The sequence below is a fragment of the Saccostrea cucullata genome, unplaced genomic scaffold (assembly GCF_032062105.1).
Source record: "Saccostrea cucullata isolate Sc308-1 unplaced genomic scaffold, CSIRO_AGI_Scuc_v1 ctg282, whole genome shotgun sequence".
NCBI lineage: Eukaryota > Metazoa > Mollusca > Bivalvia > Ostreida > Ostreidae > Saccostrea > Saccostrea cuccullata.
In genome coordinates this window covers 195,390-217,818 of record NW_026933043.1, presented here as the reverse complement: position 1 = coordinate 217,818, position 22,429 = coordinate 195,390, and the positions used below count along the sequence as shown (strand labels likewise).

Sequence of the window (22,429 nt, the reverse complement as noted above, 5' to 3'; positions counted from 1 at the left end):
CACGCAAAAGATTTTGCATAAATTCTGCTTCATATGAATATAAAAATAAGTCTGCTAATAACGGAGCGCAATTTGTACCCATGGGAATTCCAATAGATTGTTGGAATACCTGGTCTCCAAAAACCACATAGATATTGTCAATCAGAAACTCAAGCATCTTCTTGATGTCAACTTCAGAGTACTTATGTGTGCAATCAGAATCTGTTTTAACAAAATAATTTTTCAAATGACCAATGACAAGGTAAGTAAACTTACGAGTTCCATTTTTGTTGAAGAAGCAGCTGTCAATGATATAAAAAAGCCTGGATTTTGATTTGTCGTGCGGAATTGTTGTTTATAAAGTTGAAATGTCGTAAGTTTTTATGCTGTTGATTTTTGTAAAGTCTTGTGATTTCAAATTGTCCAAAAGTTCTTTAGAATTTTTAAGTATCCACATCTGATTTACACCACTTCTTGAATATATAGTTGTACAGTACTCTTGAAGCATATAGGGACCTTCAAAACATAAGATGTTGGATCAGGGGGGAAAAAGCTATGATTATCTCCTTTCGACCGATCACACCCATTGAAGTTAGCTTACATTTTGTTACTTTATGCAACCATTTCACACGATTTCTTTTCATATTACACCCAAGACTTAACCATGACTGTTAACATCAAAGACAGCTGCTTTTTAAATGAAATGAAAGACAGATATTTGCATACTTTGCCACTGGTCATCTGCAAAAGTATCAGTGTAAGCTCTGCGCAGATTAAGAAGGTTATTAGGATGTTATACATGTAGCATTATTATTTTTTTTTCTTGATCAGATTGTACTGGATGTTATTATATTTTTATTTGAAAAAAAAGAAAAAAAAAACGGAGGAAATATACCCGAGGTTTCACATTCAAAAAATCTTCAAGCTTATTCGAGTTTTCCACAAATATTAAAAATTAGTCTGAACTACCGCTTAATGCGCGTTGTTCGTTTGAAATATAACTAAACGGGTATCTTCAAAGAATAGAAGAGGTTAGATAAGGAACACTTTATAGTTAGTTCACTGTAATCAATGATCATACAATCGAAATCATTAAAAACAAACTAGACTTGCGGGGTAAGGACTTTCTGTTCATCACAAAGACCGACCAAATGTCCCTACAATATATGCAAAGCCTTGATTATTTTCCAATCAGTTTAAGTTAATTGGGTAGATACTAACATTCAGATATTTTTTGGGTGTTTTTAATTGAATGTTTAGAAAATTCTGATCAAATTCACATCAAAAATATTTTTCTGACTAACAGATTACAACGTTCCTAACCGATAACCATCGATTTTGATCGAATAACCGTCCCTTATATTTCAATTTTTTTTAATAGGAAAGGGTTAATAAATCGATCATAGATCACTCTTATAGGTATTTCAAATGTTACATATTTGTGAGCACGGCTTGAAACATGGACAGCTGGAAATTTTTTGACGTTGGATCAGGTGCCTTTATGGAGTAAGCACCTTCTATTTACTGCAAAGACTGAGTTTTGTCTATTGGACACACCTGCCGGAAGGCATATAAAATAATCAGAAAGACGGAATTTATCCAAAATTAGCAAGAAAAGGAAGAAATGTAATTTAAATGAATAATTTGGAGATAACTAACAGTATTCAAGCTTTTAAGTTTTTACAACAATACAAAATAGGACCAGAGCAAACACGGACCTCCAAAACATCAGAGGTGGGATCAGGTGCCAAGGAGGAGTGAGCATCCTCTGCCGACTGGTCAATCCGCTATTCACCTTGTGATCGAGAAATAGCGGAAACATTCGTCGTCAATGAAAAGTAGTATAAAACATGTTAGTCAAAACATGACGCACTGATATGTCCAGTTGCAATCATGATTATTAAGCAAATGTTTTTGAAATTTTTTGGTCGTCATTATGAATTAGTACTTATGCTATTTCTACGATGATTTGTCCATCTTTCCAATCTGGCAAGCGTCAAAATAAAAGAAACAAAATCTGTAAAATAAGTTAAAAAATTTATCAAATTGTCATTCTAGGATACACAAATATGCTTAAATAAAAACACATCTTGTTTACAAAATGTATACCTGAAATAGATATAAAAATATATCAAATACGGTCATGAGAACATGAAAATGTCAAGTAAAGCAAAAAAAAATAGTAGTTGTTGAGTAATCTTTTTACATACATCATTTCTTCAAACAAACTCACATACAATTGTAAACCATAAACATACAAATCATATATTAACATATCTCTCATAAATGAAACATGGTATTTTAATGATAGTGTTACCCGTTTAAGAAAGCTCAAAAAAGTAAAAACAAATCATTATGTGGTAAGTTTTAAGAGGTGAAGATTTCGAAGTAAATTCGTATTAATTCTAATGTTTTTATTTCCTGTTAGTAAAAGTTGTCGCGTTCTTGGAAGATATTCCTCACTTGTAAGAGTAGAAATGTTATTGTTCTGAAACCACAAATCTAAGATTCCCTCCGGAAGTGATCTAGGGAGTTCCCTCAGCCCAACATTTCGACAATCAACAATAGTGACGCCGCTAACAGATCGTTCGTAACAAGAGCACCCAACTGGGCAATTAGCTATGTCTTTTGGACAATAGGTTTCCGCTTCCGGAACTTGTGTTACCGGTGTATATCTTAGTTCCTGTGGATACGAACACTTCCAGTCGTTAAAGAAATATTCATTTCCTCGAAGAAAACCATTTTCTAAGGCATTTTTTATAAATCTGGTCAAGTGATTGATTTTACAATCACAGTTGATTGGATTATCAGTTAGAATCAGATGAAAATATTTCAGCAGCATGAGGAGCTTCATTTTTAAAATAGCAGCATTTCTAGTAGAAACATCAGTTCCGAAATACTTCAAATGGAGATTATTAATTTTACTTCCGGTTAGATCAATCCTTTTCAACTTTCGGGGTGATCTTGTAAGCAATTCATTTTCTGTTGTCGTTTGTCCTTGCGCGTTTCCTTCTGCCAGGAGAGAAAAATCTAAATTAAGTAACATCTGGGTAAAATTCTGGAAGTCTATGTTAGTATACCGGAGACTCACATCGTATAGAGTTTTGAAATAGAAAATAGCATCCGGTAATTCTCTCAGTGGATTACCATCGAGTGTCAAAGACTCGAATGATACGGAATAAGCTGGGAACATGGAGTAACTGATTGTTACAATGCGATTATATTCAAGCCTTAGGTCTTCTAGATGTCGTAATCTTGAGAAAGCGTTTGACCCAATTATTGCTATGCTGTTATTTGAAAGATCAAGGTAGACAAGCTCTGTATTATCATAAAACATGTCATCAGAGATAATGGACAGGAGATTGGCATGGAGATTTATGTGCCTGAGGCGTGTGAGGCCGCGAAAAGCATTGGAAGGAATGTCTGATAATAAGTTCTCGCTGAGATCAAGATGCTGTAGACCTTGTACTCTAGAGAAAGTGAATGGTCCGACAGAATACAGTCCATTTCTAGAAAGTTTTAACATGTCTAAATGTCCTTCAAACATAAAGTTAGTTAGAACCTGTATGTTATTTGAGTTCAAATTCAGCACACGTTTCCAGATGTTTGGTTCTATTTCAATGTTGAATACTGATGCGGAGTCGTAGAATCCTGCCTCTGAATACGACATATTATTGTTAAATCTGTAGGTTTCATTATTCCAAGGAAATTGAGGTGGAACCTTGAGAGAGGAATCCGATATTTGCAAATCTTGTAAGTTTGGAAATTTGTTTTTGAGGTAGAAAAGATCCTGATTTAAGTCCAACCTTCTAAAAAGTAATTGTTTAACGTTAGGAAACGTTCCGTTACACTGGAAAAGTCTTGAAATGTTGATGGAATTTACGCCCTGCGGAACAATAATACCGATAGCTGTAGCAGAACTCCAAAATCTACAGTCTGCACTGACAACACTAGATCCATCACAGTAGGAGTAGCTCACCAAAGGGTATGTGTCAATAAACGAAAAATGATTGATTTTCACCCGCTGACTGATGGCGTTCAAACTATCTGTAGTGAGAAGGCATTTATCTATCTGAATTTGAAAAATCACATTTGGAAACTTGGGCCGATTATCGGGTACGAGATGAATTATAGCTCTTGAAGTACACCGTAAAACCAAAACACCGACCATTTGGTTTCCATCGAAGTGATAACTTTCCATTATATCTGAAGTTCTGAAGTAGCACTCGTTTGATACCGGGGGAACAAGATAAAACCCTGTCACATTTGTTTTCAGGGGTTTGTTGTTCATTTTCATAACATTGTGGGAAGCAGAGGAAACTTTGGCTGAAATGCATTTTGGGATGCTACACCTTGTCACAATGTTAGCGATAGAGACATGAACAGCCAAAATGCAGAGATGCAGAAAAAATTTCAAATTTAAATGCATACTGAAGAAATCCATTTTATCAAAACCAGAATGTTTTCGTCCTTTTTATGTTGCTGGCAAACGTTAAGAAATATCAGCAGTTCACAATAAGACTTTTTGCGAATAAGCTGTTTCTCGATTAAACAGTGTAAATTAACAACTTTTCGATATGTCGATCACACGTCCAAATTCTGCTTGAAATTTTGATATGGTTGGTTATATTGTAAAGCACATGTTCAAATGGACCTATCAGCGACCGAACAGCAAGTCAAGTGGTGAAATCTTCTCGGTTGCTTCCTGTAACGGAATAATTATGTACATATTTAGTAAATATTAACTGTTAAAACTTGGTTAAGATGTATATGTTAAACTGGTCCGATTGGAGATTTAATGAATTCATGAATGATATATTACACGGTAGTAGGGGCGACTGTTGGTTCACTTATGTCGATAATGCTTTGTCTTGATCATCCATCATGAACCATGTAGATAGTGATTTATGACCGTTAAAAGCGAATCATGGGTCAACTTATGTTTAATTATATATCCTGTATTAAATAATCTTTATATTTTTTTCATTTAAATTTGATTTTTATTTCAAGTTAAAAAAAACTGCAGATAAAAAATTTTAAACGTTAAAAAACTTAACCTAACACATGCCAAGGATAGTGAAAATCATAAATATTTTGTTGTCCTTGTCATTGAAGGTAAATGTGATCTGATGCAATTCTGTGAAATATATGGAAAAAACAAACAGTTTTCAAGCTCAGAAGTCCAATATACAAATCAAAATTGGAGCAGAGCAAACAAGGGCCTCCACAAAATCAAAACATCCTGCAGAAAATATGCGCACTTTTGAAAATTTAACAAAAAATATCTATCTTTAAAAATAGAGATGAAAGTCTTCAAGAAACATTTTAACAGTAATTGTGATAAGATATCAAGATAACGAAGAGGAATTAATTAAAAACTAGCATCGCTTGTCAAAGGGTCTATCCCGCAGTATGCTCCCTGAAATTATCGAGCAAATGTAAAAATCCACAGGCAATTCAGAAAATAAATAACGACCTAACTAACAATTTTTATTTAAAACTTCAGACATCTTTCGACTAAATGATAGATTGTATTTGCTCTCAAATTTAAAGATTTTACAGATATTCAATCATTTATTCTATACATATTAATTGCATTAAATTGACGATGACATACAAAGTCACAGGTTGACCTTGAAAATTCATCTCTGTACAAGAATGAATGTTTTATTTCATAAATCCTTTCATTCTTCAAATAATTAGTACATAAATCATAATATACTAATATTATTTATAATTTTAGCCTTTATGTTTATATTGCAGAATGAAAGATATGGAGATAACGAACAGTATTCAAGAAGTCCATAAAACAATACAAAATGGGAGCAGAGCAAAAACTGGCCTCCAAAACATCAAAGCTAGAATTAGCTGCCATAGAGGAGAACATAATAAAAATTTCATTGCTCCATGTTGATAAAGATAACTTACGACTGCTAGATATAATTACTGAGAGTTTAACTTAAAACGTAGACAGAAATCAAAATCAAGTCAAAATTTAAGGTTAGATATGAAGCAAAAAAAAATGAGATATGCTTTCACTTACCTAATTGCTATTTAGGAAAAGAAGAAAAAACGACAAAATGTAGATTTTGGTGGAGGCGTTAATTTTCTCCAAGCTTCATTTTTCATTTTGAAACAAATTTATATTCCTTAAGAAATTAATTATAATGTCTCCTATATCATACTATACGGAAACTTGGGAGAACATGATGCACTGTGCTTTTTCAAAATTTAGGCCAAATGAAGAGCATATGCGTGTTTTCTTTAGCTAATAATAGAAGACATATACATTTAGACTCGTTATTTTTTGTACCTTCACATCGAGAATTGGACATGTTGATATAATTTATTTTTTGTCAGATGTTTGATCAAACTTACCAGAAAAAAAAACCAAAAGTCAAAGAATGAACATTATAGGAGTAATGGAATAAGATAATGCATAGAAATGAAAAATGACAATTCAGCTCATCCGCCTGACGCCAGTTAATGAGAAAAGGAGACTTCTGTACAATAACTATGGCACGCCAAATCCACATAAATGAGCAAAACATAGTTTCACAGTCGAAAAACTAGGTTTATCGGTTGTAAACTATAGTTTACGGACTGTAAACTATAGTTAACAACGTTAATCTATATTTTACATCTGTAAACCATAGTTAACGCGAAAATCTATGTTTCACAACCGTAAACTATACTTAACACCGAAAACAATCATTTGCGATTGCAAAACATAGATTATCTGATAAATACAGTTTCACGATTTGTAAACTATAGTTTACAAACCCTTAACTATAGTTAACGATCTGATAAATATAGTTTCACGATTTGTGAAACTATGATTAACAACTCTTTACTATAGTTTACGATTGTAAACTATAGTTTACCAACGTGAATCTATGTTTATCAACAAAATCTATTGTTATCGCTTATTACAGACAGATAAACTTAGATTAACATTCGTAAACTATAGTTAACAACCGTTAAATATAGTTTTACAGATGAAAACTATACTTAACAAATCGTTAACTATAGTTTACGGTTTGTAAACTATAGTTTACAGTCGATAAACCTAGTTTATCAATTGTGAAACTAGGTTTATCTCATTTTTGTGAATTTGGCGTGCCATAAATAACTTTCTAGACGCTTTTTTCGGTGACCTACATTCATAAAAGTGTAAAAGTTTTGATGAAAAATCGCTTATGTGAGCTAATTTTTTAACACGGTTTAGTCGATAGTACATGTTCTTTTCGTTTGAGTAACCAAAAAAAAAAAAAAATCACGATTCTTTTTATCTTACCTGCTTGCAAGACAACAACAGAATCCGAATAAGTTTTGTTATGCTATGTTATTATAAACAAGTATAATATATATTATCAAAGTTATTATAAATACAAATACATGTAATAGATATGATTAAAACAAACTACTTGATAAAAAAAATTTCAAAAGCAAAAACAATCTACCATAAAGTTAAAGCCTGGTTGACGTTTTTAAGGTACTGAGTCATTGTCAGATCACATTCATCTACATCCTGCATTGTCAATGTTTTTTTTTTTGTTTATTTTTGTTATTTCTCGATCATGAAAAGAAGCACACGGTTGGTGTGACCGATTTGGAGGGGATGCTCACTCCTTCATGGCACCTGATCCAACATCTGATGTTGGAGAGGTCCGTAATTGTTCTAGTCCTTAATAGTAATTGTCTGATTTCACATTTGACTCTGAATAATGATCGCTGTTGCCCTATTTTATCAGGAGAGCCAATAAGAATAATGTAATAACCTGGTAAGTCTGTAATTACCCAGATAATTTTCTATAGGTTGTATTTACTTCTTTATTTTTTGGAAGTTATTTGCTGTTTAAATCATTCAAAAAGAGATTTGTTTGACAACTGTCCTGTAATTTCACATATCATTACTAAAAAAAGTAGGGGGAAAAATCTATGAATATTAATATTTGCACTTCAACAAAAGTTTTTGGGTGCAGTCAAAAACATTATTCCTTTTAAGATTTTTTCAGACTTTTGCCTTCAAATTTTAAAGTGCATCATTCATGAAAAAACAGAAAAAAACCATTTCCTTAAAGAAATTCAAATGGTTGAAGGCAAGAGAGGGTTTTTACAAAACAATGGTCACTGTGAAGGTAATCAATAGAAATATTTTTAAAATATTACACTTTCAGGCATAATGAAAATCAGACATTTTTTGTCAGAGCCTTCAAACTAAAAGAAAAATGTTTAAAAAAAAGAAAAAAGAACGAAAAAGAAATATTGAAGAAGTTCGAAATGAGGATAAATATTAATGTACTTTAATAAATAATCAAAAGTTCAGATGCTTTAGCATTACCCTTATTCTTTATAATAATAGTTGTTTTGCGATGTTTTCTAAATAAAACAAGCAAAAATAATTTATTTTTGTTTTGATGCAATCTTCATGTTGCAATAAAGATTCTAAATTTTTAATGCAATGCAAGAGAAATTAAATCAATTTCAATTTATCACCAACAATTTAGATAAATTTTATATTAGATATATATTTCCGATTTCATTGTAAACACAAAGCACACCTGTACAGCACCAAATCTGTGTGTTACAAAATATTGTTACCACAATTTATGAATAATTCATATATTGTCACCTCAAAATTCTTTATGGTAAAATTGCAGCACAGTTATCGCCAAGTTGTCCTTGAATAGCGATCAAAGATGTAAACTTCCAAATGCATGTATAAATGCATAGTGTTTAAACTATGAGCCTTTTCAATGGAAACAGAGTAGGTGCTAATACTGAATTAAATTAGTGTAAGAGTTGTATGAGAAACTTACCAGTGTACTAAAGCAAGGGTTAGATATTAGATTAGTGTAATTTAGATTAGCCTTTGTATTTATATGGCAAATCTTAAAGATTGGCAAAATATATTGGATAGAAATCTTCGATACGAATTCCCCAATTTTGATGATGAAATAAAGTATTTGATTCGTTGCTTCATCCCACGGTATCCTATTCGGTGTATTATTTCTTATATTTACAATCGTTTGCTTATTTCTAAAGCGACGTCACAAACAAAGTGTCAACAAATAAAAAGCTATCTTTTGCCCTGAATACAATTAGCATAGTCCTCTTCAATAAATAATTGGATATGTATACCATTATTCAGTCCTTAGCTCATCAAGGCGACCTATTTTATAGACTTTTTATTATATGGTCGTAAAGAAGTTTACTACATGAAAGTAAATGTTGAACACCTTCAAGTTGGTGATAAATCTTCTATCTACGTCATTGATTACATTATTTTATCGTCAAGATTTTCTCTTTCTGCTTGTAATGCTTTGTCAAGCTACACTTATTATAAAGGTTGTAATAACGTTTGGAAGAATGACCTCCTTGTTTTACAAAATGCTGTAACTGAACGCCTATTTCCTTTACCACACACTAATATTGAGGAAGTATTCTTTTCTAGGAATAGAGAAAGAAAACATTTTTATTATTAACAATTGAGAAGGAGAATCTGTTATTTATAATTACATGTAAGCAGCAGATTACAATAAGACATGTCAGCGAAGGATAATGCAATAAGGCGATTTGGAAAGGTACTGATCGAAAGGTTAAATACAACAAGTCATTTTGACCACATCGAAAGTGAAAATAAATTCTATACGAAAATATTATATATAAAGAATGATGACGTTCAGATTATATAAGAAACTAGAAAAAATGCAAAAGGAAATAAGAAATTGCTTTGAAAGCAATGTAAAATGTCACCTGGAACTTGCATAAATTGTGTAATAACGGAGTTTTATATTAATTTGGGTTGAAATGAATTAAAGTGCATCTCTCAAAAATGTTTTTTCAACTAATTCTATTTGCAGGATCAAGCACACATTATCATAATCAAGACCCCGGATTAGTAATTTATCTTATAATTAGCTACTAAATAATTACTGATAACGACTGATAATTAAGTTTTATGTATATTTTCTAATTTCATTAGAAGCTGTTTGAAAATTTGACTGTTGCCCTTTAAATCTAAAATTCTGAAACTTCTTCATCAAATTTATATTTGAATTATCAATGAGATGTGTTGAAATCAGTAGAGTAATTATGTCGCATGTCCTTTCATGAAAGTTGTCAAACATGTTGTACATAGAAACAAAATCATCGTAAGGACACACCCATAGTTGGTCTAATAAAAATTGATAATCTTTCCATTCATACTTTTTGTGGTTACATTGAATTTTTCCCCGACTTGACCAATCATTTGATCGAGACTCAAGATTGTGGTTAACATTGAATATTTACATCTGTCTGTTCCTCTGTAAACATCGTAGATACAGATGTTTTCATCAGGTCGCATTGGCCATTAATATAAACCCATATATCTTTAAGATGTATTTAATGTCGATAATGAACTCCTGCCAAACACGTTTTATTGATATAAATGAGAAACACAGCTATTGACAGATTTAAAGGGGGAAAATTATTTCTATGCGTGTTTTATTTAGTTATTGTAAATATTAGAATTGAAGATAATCATGTGATTGTTTTCTTGCTGTAGACATATTTATTTTCATATGCTTCCGTTTCCTGAACAAAAGAATACTTCGCGAAAAAGAATAAAAAGGAAATAAGCAATTTTATCAGGTATTCGCTTTCAAAATTTATGAAACAAATACGGTCCTGTAAAATGATGATCCTAAGCAAATCTAGCTGGACAATAGAATTTTTTACCATTGTCATTAGCTACCATTCATATTATGAACCTTGTTATGATCCTTTTGTAATTCGCGTGTTCTCAAATAAGTACTGTTTGTAGATATTTTTGATCAATATCTGTTTACCATCCTTTCCATGTTCATATTATCTTTTTTATTTGTGCTTCACATGCAAAGACAGGACTACATATAATTTGTACCTTGATTTCTTTTTTAAAAATCGAACTGAACTTCATGTACTTGTATACATCTATGTTTTAAGATCATATTTCTCTAACTTCTTTTGAGGAGTTTTGATCTTCAATATTATAATAATATAGGTTGTAAGCCCCATCAACCTAATTACCCTTTTTATGATTGGACAACTGAAAAAATCCAAATCAATAAAAAATGCTGTCTTAACCCTTTTTTTCCAGAAAAAAATCAGTCTACATTTGACTTAGTAGTATATACTATACTGCCGTATTTTCCGTTATTTTCCGATCATGACAAGGAGCAAACACGGACCTCAAATACATCAGAGGTGGGAGACTAAGCACCCCTCACCGGCCATATTCACATCAGAAATCTGAAAACTTGTGGGATTGAAAGAAACCAAATATACCTGGCGTCAATAAAGGCTTGCGTGCATTTAAGCTTACTTGAAAACAACCAAGGACAGACGAAATATGCTTGTGATAGCAGAAATAACGTACTGTAAAATCACATATTTTCGTGTAGTAAAAATTTCGTGGTTTGAGGAAAAACATTTCGTGGTGGACATGAACTCGTGGGTCTCTACGCACCCCGAAAAATTAAACAACCACGAAAATTTGTGATTTCACAGCATCTCTAGATAATAAAGGATTACTTGAGTAGCATACAATGGGAATGGATGTATAAAATGTCGTGAGTAGATAGAAAATGTATGTCGAATAGATCTATAATAAAGTCTTTAAATTTAATGGAGCGTAGATATTTGCAGGTAAAAAAATCAAAAAGTATTTGTTTTGTTTTGTTTTAATTTTTCAAAATTTATTAATTCTAAATAACCGTAAGAATTCTAAAAATCAAGTTTTTTTTTCAATTTTAACTTGATTTCTTTGACTTGTTTATCTTGTAATTAAACTTGAAAAAATAATTCAATCAAGGTCAACAAAGATTTATTCCAATTTGCATAAATGTAGCATTCTTTTATTTTATTATTGCTTCTGTTGGAGACAAAAAATAGTCTTTCCTCTCTGTTATATGAAAAAAAAAATGAAATTTACATTACTTATGATTTCAACACACAAGGAGCTTCAAATTAAGGGTAATTTTCCACTTTATTTCTCAGAAATATTTACACGCCTATCTATTAAGATAATGTTCTAAGAGAAATAACTCTAAAAAATAAATATTATTTTGAGCAGTTTGCAAATATTAAGGACCGTAACACGCACTTGTGTTCATTAGTAAATTAGAAAAGTCAAAAAGACAACTGAAGGATATTACGAGATGTCTTTGTCTGCCATGTTCATACATTTTTATAGTTTGTAGATTTTCTTTTTATTGACCAATGTTCGTTAATTTTTTCTTCTTTATTAGATGAAAATGAACGAAATAATTACATTTTAGAGGTATTTTTGATCTTTTTTCCTAGATAATGCATCATCAAGTTGTCTATTTTACCCTGTTAACTGTTAATTTAAGATTTCAATACATACAAAATTAATGCACAAACAAGAGATTAAATCAAGTTTATGGCAGCATCAAAATCAAAACAAAATATAAAAGTAAGCTGTGTTTATGACATGTTTGAACGTGTTGTTGATATCGGACCATTAGTGAAGGGAAAATGTTTTGTGGTTGCTTTTTAAAAATAATTTTTCAGGTATCTATTTTTTTAATTTATTAGAATTTTTAAACCATGAAATAACTGTATATGAATCTTAAAATTTGATTTATAGATTTTAGCATCCTCAAGCAGTTTATTTTGAACATAAATGTGGGTAAGGTCGGTGTATTTGCGATCAAAACAGGCTTTCAAAAGTGTTAACATAAAAAAGCTGACATATGAACCCTACCAGTAATGGTACGATACACCTGTATCAGAGGTGTGATGTTTATAATCTATCGATACCAAAGTCCTCTCCTATGTTTTTTTTAACAACTCATACTAAATGCTTTAATTCCCTAGTACCAATGTAAATTGTTTAATTGAAAGAGGAATAACTCGATCATTCATTTCTCCTGTTCTTCAAAATATTTTATTGTAGTATTAAATAAAATGTTGTTGAGGTAACCAAATGTAATTTTCTCAAGTGCGAATTCAATCTATACAAGATTTGAAAGAGGCAATGAATAAATATTTCAATATTTTATCGTAAATTTTCTCGGTATTTTAAAATTACCCGGTAAGAGTTAGATTTGATTTAGAAAAGACTATGAAGATAATATGTTTGACTTCATCAGTACTCTATATAGCATTTAGTGCATAGGTTTAAAAATTGAACCTATATAGTTTGGTCGATACAAAGACATTGTGAACAAACACACAGTCATCATTAAGTCAAATGCTGACTGTTGTTTTCAATACAAATTGTAAAGCTACATGTATTATTGCAGAACTGTTTAGAAAGATTTTCATTTTCACGATTATTACAAGGAGAACACGGCGTGTGTAACAGGTCGCTAAGGGAATTTCACTTCGTATTGCCGACTGATCCCACCTCTAATACTATGGATGTACACGTTTGCTATGCTCTCACTTTTTATTGTTTAAATGGACCTTGATATGAGTACTGACTGTTATCTTCATATTTCATAACACTTTATACTAGCTGACTGTTAAAAATAAAAATAATGGCACCAAAAAATTGAATTTTACTAATGCTAGGAAATTGTTGGTAATGTGTAGAGGTATCGGATAACAGAAATGCTAAGATCAAGATAAAATGTACCACAACGAAAATTAATCAGGAAATTTGTTTTTGATCAAAGGCAAATTTTAAATCTAAATTGAAAAATATTTAATGATGAAAACCACAATCTCAATTGAACGATTGTATTTCTCTTTAATTACATATGTAGATTAAATGGTCATTGTCAGTTACTTGTCAAATAGTGAATCAAATATCATTTGTCCCGGAATAGTGTGTCATGATCGCTATACCTTTTTCAGTCATAAATGGTTTTACGGATCATACTACATTGCTCTATTGATTCAAAAACATCGGTCCTTAAATTCTTCAGCGTTATTCAAAAATGACATTTATGTGAATTCCTAATATCATTGAATATAAAGAACATATTTCCATTCAATGGTGCGTAAAGTTACCAATGATAAACATGTTTCAAAAGAACTGAACTGTCATCTGTCTAAGACTAGAAACTTTGTTGGATTTTTTTACGCATAAGGAATATTATTATATTTGAGAATTTTATTCATTATGTATATACTTTGTTTTATTCTATTGTGATCGATGCACCAAGTCATGCAATCGGATACAATAAAATGAAAAAAAGACGTTTCTATGATTTATTAGTAAAGTAAAATGAGACACTGTATAAAACAAATGAATGCTTTGAGCGATTTGTTTGATATAAGATGATAATGCTCTTTAGTACAAAATGTATATAAAAAAAGGCTCCAAAATATGCCTATTCGTGCAATGTCCTGTCTTTTCTTTAGTTTGAACATACAGTAAGTAAACCTTTTGCAAAATATAATAAACTACTTTATTATTACAAAAGATAAGACATACTAATTACTCGAACACTTTCTCTACAATTTGAATAGAATTAAATACATCTAAAAGTTGTTGTAATTTGCAAAGGAATTTGCGATATCAATTGCACTAAACCAGACATCTTTAAAATTTAGGGAACTAGCTATAAACTATTATTCAGCATAATGAAATTGACATATGCGTAGTGAAATCTGACTTTTAGAAATCGATTTTACAAAGTCATAATTAATTATGAGTAAGGAAATAAATAATATTTGGTGAACAATAGATAAACCATTTTTGTGGGGAAAATGAAATATTAATTGCACCAGCTAAATAAAGATGATATTGCTGTTTCTTATCAAATAAAAAATCTTAACATATTCAATGTTTCTATTTTTTCCGATGCTTTTTGAGAACTGTCTTTTTAATTATCACTTTCGGAGTCAGTATTATTGTCACTATCACTTACGTCACAATCGCTGACGTCACTATCATTCTTTAAGTTTACCTGTTTGGATAGAGAAGAAACATAGATATTTCTTTCACCTATTTCCATTTGGATATTTAACCTACTGCAATTTTTACTGTAACCGAAAGCACCATTAGAATTGAGCCTTGAATCAACATTTTCGTTTTTAATGTCTGAAAGATTTTCCTCATCTTCTGTAACATTAAGATGAAACTCCTCTTTTATATTGAAGTTAATTTCTCCCTCTCGATTATTGTTAACACACATAGATCTAAATTCATTACTGGCAGAGTCTTCAGTGATTGATTTACAAGCATATTTTTCGTGCTCTTCTTGAAAACAGTTCTCTCTCCTATAGAAACTAATGCAAGTCGCATTGTTTTCTTCATGCTCATCCTCATTTATAAAATCTTCGTTGTCATCGAATCTGATGCCAGACATATTTTCAACATCGTTTTCTCTATGAATATCAACAGAAATAACTCGACGTCCAGGGGTTTCTTCTTCAATTTGTATTCTGTTGTAATCATTTTGAATTCTACTGTCTACTGCAACATCACAGCGATTTCCAAACAACATGCTATCAGTAACACTTTGTTCATCGTAGTCCAGACAACATGCCATTTGCCGGTTGTTTTCATTCAGAGGGCATTGTGTATATGCATTAACATCTACTAATGAGTTTAAAAGTTTCGTGGCAAACCACTCATCACCAATTTGAAGCGTAACATGCGTTTCGACGTGGTACCTGATTTCATCGTCCATATCATCCAGCTCTACATCCTCACTTAAGATAACTATCAGATAATTACTCTTGTTCCGAAGTGATTTTTCCCACGCAGTTCTGAATGTAAAAATCGACCATTCGTCCTGGAGGTGATCCGAAGACAGAAAAAATATAGTGTGAAGACAGGTATCTATTGCTCTGAGGATATTTTCCTCCTGTGATGCTCCGGGTACGAAATCTCTGTCTGGTAAACATAATATATAGCCACTGTCTTCTAGAAGTGGTATGATATCATCCAGTAAACATCTGATCTCGGCAATCGAATATGAAATAAAAACATGGCGTTCAAACAAAACTAGCTTTCCTATTTCTTCAGAATACATCTTTTTCACACAATGTTTAATTTGTAGACGTTGATCCTCCCCTACAGTATCCTCACAAATTACAGGCATACAGTACAAAAGTTTCTGACGTAAAAGTCGATCAGATGATGTCATTGTTTTATTGTGTTTTACATAACGCAACATGTCTTCATTCGTGATATCCTTCGCATTAAGGTTGTAGTATACCATAATCACATAGTTAGATCTCAGTTCCTTGATCTTTTCTTGTGCCTGACTCCAAATTAACTTCAGCAATGGGTCACCCAGAATTTCAGGGGAGAGCACCAAAATCATTCTCTTGCTATTTTTCACAATGCTTTCAAAGTTATCCTGAATGGAAAATCCAGGTATAAAATCTCTCATCATTTCACAAACAACAAAGTGGGTTTTCTGTGCTTCTAAAGGATCCACAATATTTTCCATCACCCAATTTGTCAATCCAGGGGCATGAACAACAAGGACGTCAACAGCTTCCCTTGATTTGTCGTCGTCTAAATCAAAGGGATGGATCCCAAAATACAAAAACATAAGAACTTTTACTTCAAAAATGAAAATGTTGATAAAGCATATGCTTATTATAATCAGGGTTATAGAAAATGTGCTGAATGAGATCGGAATAATTAAATCCTGTAATGTATTGTATTCATCTAAGCAAATAAACTCAGAATCTGGAATGTTAACAAATTTTGTCCCTTTTTCATTTTCATCATCGATGTTGCACGTTATGCCCATGACGTCAGAGAATGAATCTGAATTCAACAGCAACCAGTGTTTCATCCAAAGAGAATTGCAATCGCATTTAAAAGGATTGTTATCAATATTTATATTTGTAATGTCCCTGATCTGAATCCTCGTAGGCATTACTACAAGATTGTTGGAGTCGACATAAAGATGGCTAATGTTATGCATATTCTCAATGGCATCATTCTCAATTTCCACTATCTGATTGTGAGAAAGATAGAGCTGGCGAATACGGTCCAAGTAGTCAATGTTTCGAATCACTGAGATATTATTGTGCTGGAACCAAAGGTCTAGAATTCCGTCAGGAAGTTGATCTGGTAGAGAGAAATATCCACGTTGACGACAGTCGACAATGATTACACCACTGACTGATCGCTTTAGACACGTGCAGTTTCGTGGACAATGTGGGACGATAGTAACACAGTATGTTTCCCATTCCTTTATACTGACCAGTGGTTTGTCTTTAAATTCCAAAGGAGAAGAACATTTCCAATCAGTAAAGAAATACTCTCTGCCACTTAAAAGTTTTCTGTTCAAGGCTTCCTGTACAAACCTGTTGAACTGATTTATTCTGCAGTCACACTGTAAATTGATTCCATCAAGAATAAATTCAAAATGTTTTAGAATGATAGACAATCTCCAAATAAGATGTTTGAATTCGTTAGCATCTGTCCCATAGTTAAACACATCTAACTGTACATTTTCCACACGAGATCCTGAAACATCAATTTTTCTAAGTCGTTCGGGACTTTTGTCATTACTTCCCTTGATATTTTCTTCCGACCATTTAGCTACACTGCTTCTTAGAGCGTAGTAATTTATACTCAGCAGTAGGTCATTATCTCTAAATTCATGTAGGTCAATATTTGTGTGCCGAAGACTTACTTTTTCTAGGGATCGATAGTACACAATTGGCAAAGGGAAATCTACCAGAGGATTTCTATCCAAATACAAAAATTGGAAATTAAGGGGATTGAAAGGAAGAAAAATGCTTGGTAGATTAACTATATTGTTGGATTCCAAATGAAGTTCTTTTAATTGAGAGAGATGTGTAAAGCAACTTTCTTCGATAGTATTTATTTTGTTGTTTGAAAGATCTAAATATTCCATTTCCTGATTATATTCGAACAAATCCGACTGTATTTCTCTTATGTCATTATTGTGCAGGTCCAAGTGGCGTAAAGATGTGAGGGTTCTCCATGATCGGTTTGTAATTGTTTTCAGCCTGTTATTCTTCAAATTCAAATGTTGAAGGCCTTGCAATCCAGTAAATGAGTTTTCATCTAAAACCTGAAGTTTGTTATTGGACAGATCTAGAAGCTGAATATAACCCTTAAAGTGGAAGTTAGAAAGATCTGTTATGGAATTGGAATTAAGAGTAAGAGTACGCCTGTAGAACTGCCTTGGAAGAACTACATGGTAGCTATGTAGATAATGATTCCGTGTATAAGGTGATTCTGTGAAGTTAAAAGGAAAAGTTCGATTTGCTTCATCCCATGGAAATTGAGGAGGAATTTTCATCGACGAAAAAGAAATCTCTAAATTTTGCAAAAGCGGGAACTTATGCTCAAGAAATGATGCTGCATGCTTATCAATATGCCAGTTTTTCAGTGTCAATTCCCTAACTAGGGGTAATTTACCTGAGCAGTTAAACAACCTAGTAATATTATTATGTTGATCATCTAATGCTGATGCTAAAAGCTTTATTGAATGCACAGATTCCAATGTTTTGCAAACGTCATGAGCACGATAAGAATAGCTGCAAGAGGTTTGTTTTTTAGGTGTCCTGTCAAGTTCTAAAGAATAAATACTTCCTAAGCTACTTTTTAACTCAAAAAGCGAATCCATAGAGGTGCTGCAAGTCAATACTTGGAGATAGATGAAAACCTCGTGATGAAATAATTCTCGATCTGATGAAAAGTGAATGCTGATGTTGTTGGTACATTTAAAAGAAATTAATTCAATGCCCGGGCCTCCACCTTTCATGTCTAAGTTCTCTCGTAGTAAAGTTGAATTTATTGTACAGCTATCTTTGTTGTCTATATTGATTCTTTTCCCGTTTACTTTAAGTGGAATATCCATACGATTGCGCACTCTTGCTGTACTTATTTTTTCCATCCTAAGGTGACATTCGGAAATGTTACAGTGATTAACTTTGGATTTTACTTCCGGTGTGTCACTTCCTGTTACAAAAGCTTCAATACTAGAGACGATTGTAATAAGGTGAACTATGACAGAAAGAAGTGTAGGGCAAAACATTTTCACTAAAAGTCATCGTCTATTGAAGTAAAAATGAATGCATATATTTTACATTATTCTGAATGGAAAAAATTCCTCCCCTGCTTGATGATTTTTTTAAGGAGATGATCACCACTGTACCGTTTTCTCCATTCAAACTTTCTTGGAAATGACCTATACAAAAATAAAAATAAAATTAACTTCAGAGAGAGAATGCACTATAGCTATACCAAAAAATCAAGAGTAGGAAATAAATTCCTCTGGAATAAAAATTAAAAGCCACTAAACTCCATCATCTTAAGACAATTAAATTGTATGCAGGCTGTTAATTAAACGTGTCATGAATACTTGATAGCAACCAAAGGAATGTTTAATGAAATGCAGTGAAGTGAATTGAATGCATAGGAATACGTTCGTCTACCGTATGAATCAAATTTGAATAATCATCAAAAGAAAAGGCAGATCCAAATTGCGTTAATCGAAATATGATTAAAAACTTTCAGGAAAGTCATCAGATATCGTCAAAGGACAACAAATGCGTTATTCAAAGTTATATGATGACTTCGTTCAAAATTGACATGAAACTTTTTGCTATAAGATAAAAGTTACTCTAGTAATCAAATTCCAAAATCCTATGTGCAATACAAATTGCAAACTTGGCAACTGAATTCAAAAATAGTTTAATCATAAACCATATGTTTTGAAAATTAAGCAAGCTGTAGTTAATTTTTAAGTATTAAAGGATAACTTAAGAAAAATATGCTGTATTTACAAAATAATTAATCATTATTTCTGCAAAGTATACGATTATCAATAAAAAAAAAAAAGACAGCTAGATCCCTGTAAAATCAAATTATTTTTCAGATCTCTACCTAGGGGTTAAAAATTAATCTTAGGAAGAACATTCTCTGCCTACCGAACCAGTAGGGAAATGTATACCTTATGGAGATGATAGTTGCATATAACGGTATAAATAGAGGGTATAAAATGGCTTACACCTACATTGTACTGTTAAAATAAAAACCCTTTGCAAAATTCATTTCGAAATATTTATGTTAAAACTACTGTAATACCATTGTCTTTCCCCAAAGTATATCCGCATCTTTAATACCAAAACCCGCATTTATTTAAAGATACAAGGTATTTGACATACGAATAAAAAACTACAAAAATGCAAATCTGCATTACAAAATGTTGAATAAATTTGCCTCTTGCTTGTCCAAATCTGCTACAAGTAGAATGAAAACGATTAGCTTCTTTGTACACGTGTGTTTCATGTTTCGATATTTACTAGAATCGGAATAAAATATATCCTTATAACTAAGTTATTCACTGACATGTATATTTAAGGGTACTTTATTTGTTTGTGTCATTGATTCAGCATATAATTTTTACAAAAACGATTTGATTTTCATTTTTTGTTTAAAATATATATAGATAACAAAGAGTATTCAAGATCAAAAGTCCATCAAGAATTACAAAATAGGAGCAGAGCAAACACGGACCTCCAAAACATTGAGTTGGGATCAGGTGCCATCGAGGAGTAAGCATCCCCTGCCGACCGGTCACACCAGAGGGAGTTAGTGAATATATAGCCACTATGCACTTTTCAAATACACGAAATAAAAGGAAAAAACTTGAATGTCTAATAATATATGGCCACTATGCACTCAATACACACGAAATAGAAGGAAAACCTTGAATGTCTATTTTAAGTGTTCCGATGATATGGAATACCACATGAATCTTTTCCTGCATATATTTATTTATTTATTTGCAAAAATAAGTCAGTTTTGAAATACCCCAAATCTTCAGTTTCCTCAATTGAAATTTTAATTTTTTTAATCATATCTTTTAGGAAAGTGTTTTTTCCTGATTAATAGTCAAATTGTTTGCAAATTTATATTGAAATAAAATCAAAGTCGAATTAAAGATATAAAGACATCATGAAAATTAAATAAGAGATTGTTACAAAATTTTTATTTTTTTATCAGTTCTATTAATTTCTAATTTTATTGTATCAAAAATATCAAATATAATTTTCTTGAAAAAAGAAATTACGTGGCTTAATTTCTATTTCGGATATTGAACTTATTATATGATCAATTTTCTCAAAAAGACAACTCACTTATTCGTATTTGGTACGAAAATTATTGTGATAGTTCTGATTTTTTATACATGTTATTTATTTTTAGTAATTGTGTCGTATGTGCTGTCGATATATGATATTCCATTCCATTGTATACCTATTCCGAAACATGGCTATAAAAACCCTATGCTAAAGCAAATAATCTATCCATTTTTAAGTTTAATAAAAGGGACTTATTCAGAAAATTCTTATTATATTTGCGTAAATTAAAGGTTGATGATTCATATTTCATCATTGATTGTGGTCTTTTTTCCTCTTCTAATTATTAGTAGCTTTTCTGAACTGGTTGACTTAATGAAAATGCACTTTTCACAAATATGTTACTGTACCTGTTAGATCACCACTAAAATAACTAATAGCCCTGTCATAATCTTCTAGTCGTACAAACATACATGACATATTCTCCTGTCCTATTGTGCACTATATCCTGGGATCTGCAAACAAAATCAACTTTTTTTTCTCAAATCAAAACGTATCCTGAAACCATGAGAGAAATATTGAAAAATTCTAGAAAATTGTTACCTAAAAATTGCAACTTAATTAATTATAGTAAAATTTTCATGTTTAAACAGTAAGGACATAATTATTTTGATTTTCTACTTACCTCTTTCCAAATAGTATCTTCAAATTCCTCAAAAACCTGGTAATAAAGCACTGAAGCATATCTATTGAACTGTAACGATTACAATATCGAAAGTTCATCATAAAATGTTAAGGCTATAGACCACATCAAGGAAGTGCACTTTACTGGCAGCGCCACCTATATCTGTAAGAAACGGTACATACTTTTATCTTGTTATTCACAGTGGAAAAAACATAAAACATGAAACAATAAGGTATTATTGGCCTGTAAAGGAGGGGTTCCGTAACAATATCCCACGAAATCAAGCGGGAAACTTGTAGGGAATCTATACAATCCTTAACACGCACAGAGGCGTTCCGAATGCTTTAATCGCGTGTAAACAATGCCCAGGGGTGCTATTAGGCCTAATTTTACATTTATTTGTTCTGCAGATATATTTGTAAGTTATCAAGGCTCGTCAAATGAGAAATCACGTCTGGTGAAAGAAATTTTAAATAAAGTTTTCTTCTACTACGAGTCTATGAAAAATATGAATTCTTTACAGTTAATTCAAGATATTCATACAAACATAAGACATGAACCATGATCATTACAAATATCAATACGTTACCTAAAGCAATTCAACCATTTTAACTCGTAATTAATTACTTATTTTTAAAATAAATCATTTCTAAGTAAGTTTCAGAAATTTCGAAAAAAATATTTGTTATATTTGATTTAAGGTTTTGAGAATGGGAATAAAAAATTGATTAAATGTAG

At 31.6% G+C, this 22,429-nt stretch overlaps 2 protein-coding genes across 2 annotated transcripts in view; both read right to left on the bottom strand.

Moving 5' to 3' along the window:
* Nucleotides 1–2,039: 2,039 nt before the first annotated feature.
* LOC134237080 (protein toll-like) lies at nucleotides 2,040–21,461 on the bottom strand. The gene is made up of 2 exons (XM_062719166.1): nucleotides 21,417–21,461; nucleotides 2,040–4,684 (listed from the first exon to the last, which is right to left on the bottom strand). Exon 2 carries the CDS (start codon nucleotides 4,421–4,423, stop codon nucleotides 2,333–2,335), a length of 2,091 nt encoding a protein of 696 aa, XP_062575150.1. The 5' UTR covers nucleotides 4,424–4,684; nucleotides 21,417–21,461; the 3' UTR covers nucleotides 2,040–2,332.
* The window catches only part of LOC134237068 (uncharacterized), a 60,178-nt gene continuing 51,922 nt past the window's right edge, over nucleotides 14,174–22,429 (bottom strand). Inside the window, exons 4-5 of the mRNA XM_062719150.1 lie at nucleotides 20,147–20,166; nucleotides 14,174–18,964 (exon numbers count right to left, since the gene is read on the bottom strand). Coding sequence (XP_062575134.1) covers nucleotides 14,805–18,964; nucleotides 20,147–20,166 — 4,180 coding nt within the window. The 3' untranslated portion in view covers nucleotides 14,174–14,804. The remainder of the gene's footprint in view (nucleotides 18,965–20,146; nucleotides 20,167–22,429) is intronic.